Below are 9,818 nucleotides of genomic sequence, written 5' to 3'. Positions count from 1 at the left end.
TTACCGTTTAAAAGGACTTCAAGTAGTAGCATATAGGTTACAAAATAAAGATAAGATGTGAGTTAAGTTAAAATTAATTATTATTAAGCAGGGATTATTTTTTAATAGATGAGGTTAGGAGATTGCCTTCAGTAGATAGTGGCAGAGGTGTTGTCAGCTATGCTAAAGCATCATTTTCACTAATTTTCATAGCTAGTACTCTATGCAGCAATTAGAAACATGCTGATACTATTCTTGGTTTACTAAGGGAATCGAGATGATAGAGGTAGGAAACAGTTGTTTCCTCAGTATGTGACCAAATCAGCAACTTCATCGAGCTACAGAAGAGCACTGTCACAAATAAGAAGGCATTCCTTGGCGTTGAGGGACGAAATATGTTTTGTAAGATTACTACCACCTCAGGAAAGCAACGCACAATGACTTGCTCTAAAATATCCACAAGTTTGATTGCTTCAAATCCAGTTTGAGAGATATTATTATACTGTATCAGTGTGATGTAAGGAGTAGGTATCGACAGGCCCCTTATCTCAACTTACTCATGATCGTGTGTACCAACTAACTTACAGAGGACGGCGGTTTCATAATGCTGCAGGGTATTTTAAAACACCACGGCGGTCATACTGGAAGTTGCCACCAAACGGAAAATTGCAGTGCTATCTTAATATTAAAGCTGAATTTCATGGGCTGGTGGACTAACTACTATTTCATGGTGCCAATAGCACTGAGAATACTACCTCAAAGGTGTTGAGTACGCTTACGGTAGCAATCATTTAGTAGTAAGACTCTCTTGGAGGAAGTTGCAGACTACACCTTTGGGAGCATTAACTTAACACATGGCCTTCACGAATTGTAGCTCGGGGGTAAAACGCGCACCGTTTACTTTAACTTTTTGTTTCGCGGACGAGTGCTAAAATCTCTATATTAATCTGAATCACTTCCAACACTTTGCACCGATACCAAGTTCGACAACCTCAATGGTGACCGAAGTTCTGGCTACTTAGTCTTCATCTATATATTAATTCCATCGGCATTGGCATCGCAGCACGTAAGCTTCCGTTCCCTTTTCCCAACTAGAAGGAACGGGCCGGAAGTGGTTTGCTTGTATTAATTCACTATTGAAATTTGTTTTCAAATTTAGTCTGAAGGTTAATATTTAAAAACGCATCTGTTTGTATACTCACTTCATTGTCATGGCATTCTGATTCTCTGCCACGATTATATTAGCTCAGAGGTGAGCTTGTTTAATGTACTATGGCGAAGTACTTAAATTGGACGACTAGGTTTATATGATTTTGCTTGATAGCTGAGGTTGTGTGATATGTAGGTAATATTTTTATGACGGTTTAACAATATTTTTCAGCCTATTGACCTCAGTTAATTTTAACTTGAAGCCAGAGTTTGGAGTTTCACATGTGTTGGAAGAAAAATTGATTCGAAAATATGGAGTTTGACAGATCAAAGAAAGTCGAGGAAGTGGAATGTTTTATCAACGATGTTTTGAAAGAAGATTTAAAGTAAGGTTGCTTTTGAAATGTCCTCTTTAACAAAGTTATTGGATGAATTTACTGTAGGGAATGTCATGGATTTAGTGACATATTAATTTTTTGTCTTCAGGGGTTTCTTGTTTGTATTTATCCATTAATATTTTGAACCAATTTTAAATTGGGTATACCTTCCTAAACAGACTTCACTGGTTATTTCTGAATGGAATCTTACTCTTGTGAGTGTCCTATGTATTTTTATGCAATTATTTTATTTAAATTAATTTTAGGAATAAAAAATACTATCGTTTGTTAGCATTTCAAGTACATGAATGTATGTTGAATGTACATAATTTCCCCGTTTTTGGGCAATGGTGCTGTATTCAAATATGAAAAAATCAATCAAAGTAAAAAAATTTGATTTCAGTCATTTTTTTCATTAGTAAGATTTTCTTGAGTTGTTTAAATGGCTTTGAGAACACGAAGACAGAAGGACATCAATCTCACTAGAATAACGCCACACTTACTTCTTACCAGAATCATATTGATACAGGTTCTATGAATTAGCCGTCACAATTTTTCTCCTAATTTTCACCATCATATATATGTGTGTGTATGTATAAATATAGGGGGGTACCCAAAAATAACTGGAATAGGGCTAATAGAGCCCTTCTTCTTGGCGAGCATAGCGCAAACTACTCCTAGTTATGTGCAGCCATTGTTGTCATCTGGGAAGGCTGTGTTCAGTCACAAGAAATTATTTTATGAAAGAAGTTTAGATTGTTCCTCGTTTTTCGTCATGGCAGATTTAAGTGAACAGCACGCTGCTGTGAAATTTTGCTTCCTGCTTGGGAAAAACGCCAAAGAAACTGTTGTGATATTAAAAACGGCCAATAAGCAAAATGTGTGATTGGGGAAACAAAGTGTACCAATGATTTTCTAGTTTTAAAGGAGGTGATAAGCCTCTGGATGACAAACCTCGTTCAGGAGATCCATCAACTTCTACAAGTGACGAAAATGTTTATATACACATAATATTGATGCATAAACATATGCACATTACTTTCATTAATGTATTGGGCAAATAGTACCTGGGGCATTGCAGTTTCACATTTTCAGGTCACTGTTTCATTCTGAGTAGCAAATCTTGTCTTTTGGATTATATTGGATTTTAACTTCACTAATCTTGGTCTGGTCTTGAATTAAATGATATGAAGGTTATCATGCTTCAGTTGTTAGTGAACCTCTGAATTGTTTGCTACTTGTATTATCGATTGATTTTCCATATGTTACTGTGAGCAAACTTATACCTTGGGCCTCGCTAATTGCTGAACATCATATGGAACTTCTATTGATGATAAAGTGTCATAAGATTTTTTCCTTGATGCCCAAGGGTCATTATCTAAAGACAGAAAGTTAACTCACTCTATGGAGATCAGTGACATCCTTCTGTATGCCGCTATTTGCACTTCACAGGGTCCTCTATGCATGTTACACATTACGGAAAATATATATCAGTTGTACTGACTGAATGATAATCTCCATTTCAGGAAAGTTTATGAAAACCGGGAAAAAATTCATGAAAAAATAAGAGACTATGTTTTATTGAAGCACACCATTCAAAATGTTATAGAAGGGAAGTTTCCACCAGATGGATTAAAAACAAAGATTGATCTTGGTTGCAATTTTTATGTTCAAGGGAAAGTGTAAGTTTTTTTGCCGAGACCACATCAATTGATTATCCAAACACAATTAATAGTTTGCCACTGCCACAATCTATGTGGTTGTCCCTATTTTTATAATGATTTATACATGTTCTTTCTATCAAAAACCTTTTATTTTGATAATGTGAATGAAACTTTTCTTGTACGCACTGATAGATTGCTGCTTTTATACTAAATGTTCCTATTTTGTTATTTATTATAGGACTGAACCATCAACAGTGTTTGTTCATGTGGGTTATGGTTTTTTCCTAGAATTTCCCCTACAGGAAGCATTACCATTTATTGAGAAGAGGATAAATTATTTATCTAATTTGGCCAATAAAGACTCTAAAAACTGTGCAACCATTAAGGCATACATTAGAGTTTTACAAGAAAGTTTACCTCACGTACTAAGTAAAGATGGAAAATCATAAATGTGTGTAAAACCCTCACAGGGAAAACAATGATGTGATCTTCCGTAACATTTAGAATTATTTTTATGTATTTATTATTGACTTTTAATGTGTATATATTAAATTTCAGTTTCTTTAAAAATCTGAGTATTAAATTCAATGTTTGTAAAAACTAAATTGTTCTACATTATGTCCAAGGTTTAATAACATGTCACCATCAACCAGGTCAATAATACACTCAAGACGGGCAAAAACAAATTAATATTCAACATTGAAGTAAAGATATATCCATGGCCATTGTTATGTATTTTGTTTGAATTAGAGTAAGGGTTTGAGAAATAAATTATTTGTTTTTCAACTTAAATTACAAAAGAATTATCAGTTATGAACTGTCCGACAGTATTCTTATAACTCTTTTTGTCTTTAAAAAAAATGTAACCAAATTCAATTATTGTAGGCTGAACTGAATGAAAAATTATGATCACCGAATGAGTAAAACTTTGTGCATTTTCAAAACCAATTTTTACTCATTCAGTGCACGTATAATCATTCTTTTAGTGAATTAATCACTTTCCTGCACCTGAAAAATAGATTCTAATCAAAATCCTTATGACCTGTTTCAAAAAAACAAAATAGCATAATTTCTTGCTATATAGGATACCATAATTCTAAAACCCAACAAAACCAGTATCATGAGTGACTGAGAAATCAATTCATGAAGAAAACAAGTCACCCGTTTCAAATCTTTCATATTTTTAATACCATTAGTGAAATATAATACTGTCCTGAATTGAGTGATATTTGTGAGTTACAATGAACATTTCACTTTATCTATTGAAATATTGTACCGATTAAGTATTTGAAAATTTCCAATTGGTCAAATAGCATAGAAATCAGTATTGGACTGTTTACATTAAGGAAAAATATAGAAAATAATGATGAATTAAATGTAGTAATGTAAATGGGGGATTGGGATGGTGAGGTGGCTAAAATTCTGGCTTCCCACCCACGGCTTGGGTTTGAATCCCGGAGACAGGTTTTTGTGGTAGTATCCTGATCCCTACTTGAGTTGCTTTATGTAGGGCACTTTGAGAGAGTATGCCTCCCGTCGAATGGGACATGAAACTGTGGACCCTTTGGTGCTATTTCTTAAGAGCAGGCTAATGCTGGGTATCTCTGCAATGGATAACCAATACAAGAAACCATTGAAGTTGGCAGTCAGGAATGAGTCAAAGAATCACTGCCATCAGCCCTTGCAAAAATCTGGTCATGGCAACTCCTGGGAAAGAAAAAGGTAATCCATCTTCCTTTGCAGGGTGGGAGGTTAACAACCATAACAGCGGTAATGTTGTTGTAGGCTGAACTGAAAACTAAGCAGTCCTGACACCTCAACACATGAAACTTTAATCAAGATCCCATAGAAAATTCTTTCAATATTATTCGGGAAACTGTGAATAATCACAACCCAACATACACCAATCCCAGAGGGCATTTTAAAATGCATTAATTTATGATTTGTTTTCCAACCAGGCCCAAGGAAACCAGGGATCTTTTCACTGACTTATCCCCTCTTTTTCATAAACATATCCGATGAAGTACAGGAGAACCAGCTGACGACAAAGAAAAGTTGATTTTAAGTATAAAAAATATTGGTTCAGTTACTAATGTGGTGCCGACATTTCTCAAGACTCACCCATATGACTAATGTAGAACAACCCTTACGAAAGAACCTAATTTATTACAGGATACATTTTTATATTTTCTTGAGGTTATTACCAGCGAAACAACCTGTCCCTCTGAAGAACTTCTTTCTGCTGTTGACCAAGGCATCACTGAAGCTAGGCAGAATCAACACAATTAGGTCACAGGAAAATATTATCCAATTTAATAAACTCACTACTGTCTGAAGGAGTTGATTTTCAATTTTTCTGGAAATTAATTCAGTAATATTCCACCATTATAATTGTTTATTGCACCTCGTCTGTGATGCCTTCACATTACATTACTTTTAAGATGATTGCAGCGGTCCAAGTCATACGATTCATAAATTGATGAAATGAAAGAGTCCATCAACTGTTAACCGACCAGATTTATTTAAATTAGCCATAAGTCCACAATTCCTGGCACAATGCCACTATTCTATTGTAATTCTTTTTTAGAGCGCCAGGCACTAGAAATTAAGGAAGCATCTTTGGGAGATTTAAGTACTACCTACGAAAAATTGGCATTTATTTTGTACAGATTACGTGGCAGGTATATTATTAATTAATTATTTGTGGTTTTTGAATTGAACTTGCATGCCGCTCTCCGTCAATAAATATATGAAGGCTAATGCAGATGTTTTTCTTTCTGTCGAAGAGCACCCAAATAATTTCCTAATATCGGGGCTTCTTGTAGGTAATAAAATATAATAAGTAATTGAAAAAAATTAATAATATTTGGAATAAGGTATAGAATAACGGAGATATAGCCACGGCGCAGTCATTGACGCCAGCGCTATTTATCAACCAATAATGTAAGTACGTCGTCGTTTCATAGTAAAAACACTTCATATTTGAGCAGATACCCCAAAGATAACAGAATTCTTAACACCGTACAGTTTTTTAAGAATGTTCTTGAAAGAATTCATAACCAAAGTTCTTGAAAAGGTCTTGTCACTAGGAGTTGTCTCTCCTCCCGAGTACCCTTGTACGGCTTGTTAGAATAAACCTCATAGGTGGCATCCTAATCGACCAAAAACCTGTCACATGACGTCATTTTCCATAACGTGGGAGTGAACCGTGAATTGCATTTGAGTAATGATTTCAATTGAACCCAAATGGTTTAGGTCATCTGGAAAATTTTAGAACATGGAGCAGGCTGAAGGATCTCTGGAAGCCTCGCCAGTGGCTCAAAATGTTGCCGTGGTCGATTATAATGCCTTCGCAAACTATATAAAAAAAGTCGTAACCGTTTTGCTTGAGGAAAGCGATGATGTACCACCGGTATTTAGCTCTGCATTGGACGAAAAGGATCACGCTGAGTGTATCAGAAAATATCTGAGTGATCAACAAGTCCGTGCTTTATTCATCCAAAGGAATTGCTCGAAAGGTATGGCGAGGATTTAAAGCGTCACGTAGTATTTTAGACTTGTTTAACCAACCATTTTGTATGCAGACCTTAATTCATGCGCAAAATAGGTCAAGCTCTTTTGTATAAAATTTAAATAAGTGGCACCTACAGGAATAACTATCAAATGTTCACAATTTGAATAAATTTCCATTCGTTATGTGCGTTGATTGACGTTTCAACCTTTGCGAAACGAGCCATTCTTCTAATCTTTCGATGTATCAACGAAAAAAATTCAAGTATGTCAGATATTTGAATAATCCGAATTCCGACGTTTGTAGTTATTAAATTTATGTAGCTTAATTTTCAGGGAAGCATGGAAGTTAAATCCAGCTATTTACCCCAAACCCTAACCTAAATTTTTAATTCTCCGAGAATTTAGGTTAGTCACTTATGAGAGTTAGCGATAGCCTTTACTTGCCTGGAAGGGTGTTTTACACTCCCGTGAGAGTATGCATTAATTTGGAATTAATTTCATTGTTTTAAAAATTGATGCTAAAATGAGAAGAACAGGACCTGTTGTGTTTGTGGAAGTACCTACGGATAAATGTTGGCTTTATTAGCATAGAAGCTGCTGTGGTGCCAAGGTAATAGCATTAGGCATTCAAGGTGACAGTACGCACCTGAAAATGCCTGGAAGAAGATGGATTCTCTAAGGAGCTTTCAAACTCCATACGCATAAGATACTAAAAAAATGGTGTGGTATAAATAAGAATTTAATTGACTGCCAATAATAGGGGGCCATAGTCTGCCCTAAAATCATCGTGTAAATGCAAACTTTAATTTATTAATATTTCGGCCTGACCGGCCCTCTGAATTTTACAAAAATCAAGCATTTAAATTTTTCTTGATCCATTTCCTGGTTGGGTTTGACAAAAGGTATTCTTCATTATGATGATATATCGATAACTTCAATTACCTGTACTGTATGAAAAATGTGCTCTAATATGAGACATTTTTTTGAAGGTGTATCAAAGTGTATAAGCGGTAGGGAAAAAACATAATTCTTCTAACTTGTTGTTAAATGCTTCAGTAATTCTAAAATGACAGTTTTGTTTGTGAGAATTCCCACAGTGGTGTGTTATTTAGTGATAAAGGATAATTATGATTCTTATAAGCTATTGCCCTAATAATACTCGAATAAAACTTGCATAAGATTCTTTATTAAAATCTCACCACTCACAGTAAGGAAACTATATGAAGTAGTATATCCCCTTCTTTCCTCAGAGCTTGCCATAATAATGGACAGCCCTTTACTCTTATTGGTGGGTGAGATAAACAATTTTCATGCATCATTTCTTTCAGATGATGACAATGATCAGTCAGGGGATGCAGATGAAGAGAGTCAAATTAGTTACCTCATTTCAAATGAGGTCCATTTCACTAATCCAAAGATGAACAGGTATGAATGTGTCTTTGGCTAAATATTCATGTGGTTGGCTAGTATTTTAACCAAAATACTAATGTATCTGATTTTTAGTTTGGTGTGCATCAAGAGAGGCGCTGTGATTGAAGCAGATAAAAATATTCCTTCTCAGCTGCACATTATCAATTTAAGTGATGGATCACCATACGAGACACTTCATGCTTACATCAGTAATGCTGTGGCACCTTACTTCAAATCTTATGTCAAAGAATCAGGAAGAGCTGAAAGGTAATTGCAATGGAAATTCAAATTGCTAATTGGAATGGTTTTAAAATATTTTGTGATGTTATGGCCTAAAATACCAACAATGCGTACAGGGATGGTGATAAAATGGCTCCCTCTGTGGAAAAGAAAATTGCAGAACTTGAAATGGGACTGCTTCACCTGCAACAAAACATAGACATTCCTGAGATTTCACTTCCTGTGCATCCTATGATTGCTGCAGCAATAAAGAAAGCAGCAGATGAAGGTCGTCGTGCCAAAGTGTCTGACCTTGGTGACAAGGCCGAAGACTCCACTTTCCTTAACCAACTGCAGCAGGGAGTAAATAGATGGATCAAAGAATTGCAAAAGGTAATTTTGTTGTATACCTTTCGTCAATAGGATCATTTTGCATGCTTTTGTGTGTAGAGACTTAAAAAAAAACTACTCCTGACCATTTAATTATTAAAATAACAACAGCCAGATATATTTTAGTATTTCTGTTATATTTATTAGTAATTATTCAAGTTGGATATCCAATCAACTAGAATGAGTGGTAAAAATTGTTTAATTTTCAGCAATTAATGCAGAGAGTACAATGATTATACAATTTTTAAATGGTCTAGAATGCATATAGTTCATCTTTTATGGTTTACTACAGATTAATTGGAATTTTATAAAAAAATTTCTCTGATTAGCCCTGTTAGTTTCTGTAATGAACAAAATTATTTAATACCCAGGTTTACTCAAATCAAAAATTTCATGTATATATTCTTAATTTTTCGGTTTCTATTTGTACTACTCATGGGAAATATTTATTTAGTTTTAAAAAAAATAATGGCATTAAACATCTCTAACTGCTTATTACTGTTTTGTGACTGCCAGAATGTTTGTGTACTTGCCTTGTATCTGTTCACAACTTTTGTGCTAGACAAAAAATGGGCCTCTTAACCATCTGGTCCATAACCAAACTTACACCATTCGTTCTATACCCGGGTACCCACCTACTGCTGTCAGGAATGACAGCAAAAGATGGCACTCAGTGGACTGAGGCAGCAACAAGGGAACATCAAGTTGCAAGGCATAATGTTGTGCGACAGATATGGACCTGATAGGAACACCAATGTGCTGTCACTTGCAACGCAATCACATTATTTTTCACTTTGGAAATGGCTGATATCATTATTCGTATGTTATATGAATAAAAAAGCAAGCTCAACATATGCAGCATATAATGAAAAAAATCCAGGGAAAAAACCACTCGTATGGAAAGGTTTTGAGCTTTAGGAATTTTATACATTCCTGGCTATTTGGATAAACTCAGGCACCAATAACTCAAATACTGTTAATGCAAGGGAAATGTGGAAGTTGTACTCATATCCATTGTATCGTGCAGCAATGGGGATCAGTTGCTTCTGGAAAACTGTTTGTTTTATCCGATTTTATGATGCCAATACTGGTGCTCAGTGCATGGGGAGTGATAAGG

General features: G+C 35.1%; 2 protein-coding genes across 8 annotated transcripts in view; both read left to right on the top strand.

Moving 5' to 3' along the window:
* Positions 1-1,071: 1,071 nt before the first annotated feature.
* Positions 1,072-3,920, top strand: Uxt (Uxt prefoldin-like subunit). Its single transcript, XM_071597262.1, has 4 exons — positions 1,072-1,231; positions 1,361-1,514; positions 3,032-3,187; positions 3,408-3,920. The coding sequence occupies exons 2-4, from the start codon at positions 1,441-1,443 to the stop codon at positions 3,616-3,618; spliced, it is 441 nt and encodes a 146-aa protein (XP_071453363.1). The 5' UTR covers positions 1,072-1,231; positions 1,361-1,440; the 3' UTR covers positions 3,619-3,920.
* Positions 3,921-6,397: 2,477 nt separating this feature from the next.
* The window catches only part of Dhc64C (dynein heavy chain, cytoplasmic), a 95,975-nt gene continuing 92,554 nt past the window's right edge, over positions 6,398-9,818 (top strand). For all 7 annotated transcript variants that reach the window (XM_071597249.1, XM_071597248.1, XM_071597250.1 and 4 more), the window contains exons 1-4: positions 6,398-6,687; positions 8,011-8,107; positions 8,186-8,359; positions 8,449-8,704. In XM_071597249.1, coding sequence (XP_071453350.1) covers positions 6,447-6,687; positions 8,011-8,107; positions 8,186-8,359; positions 8,449-8,704 — 768 coding nt within the window. In that variant the 5' untranslated portion in view covers positions 6,398-6,446. The remainder of the gene's footprint in view (positions 6,688-8,010; positions 8,108-8,185; positions 8,360-8,448; positions 8,705-9,818) is intronic.

This window comes from Hetaerina americana, unplaced genomic scaffold, assembly GCF_022747635.1.
Source record: "Hetaerina americana unplaced genomic scaffold, ioHetAmer1.1.p SCAF_83, whole genome shotgun sequence".
In the NCBI taxonomy this organism is placed as follows: domain Eukaryota; kingdom Metazoa; phylum Arthropoda; class Insecta; order Odonata; family Calopterygidae; genus Hetaerina; species Hetaerina americana.
The sequence above is the reverse complement of the archived record's forward strand: the minus strand, read 5'-3'. Positions and strand labels throughout refer to the sequence as shown.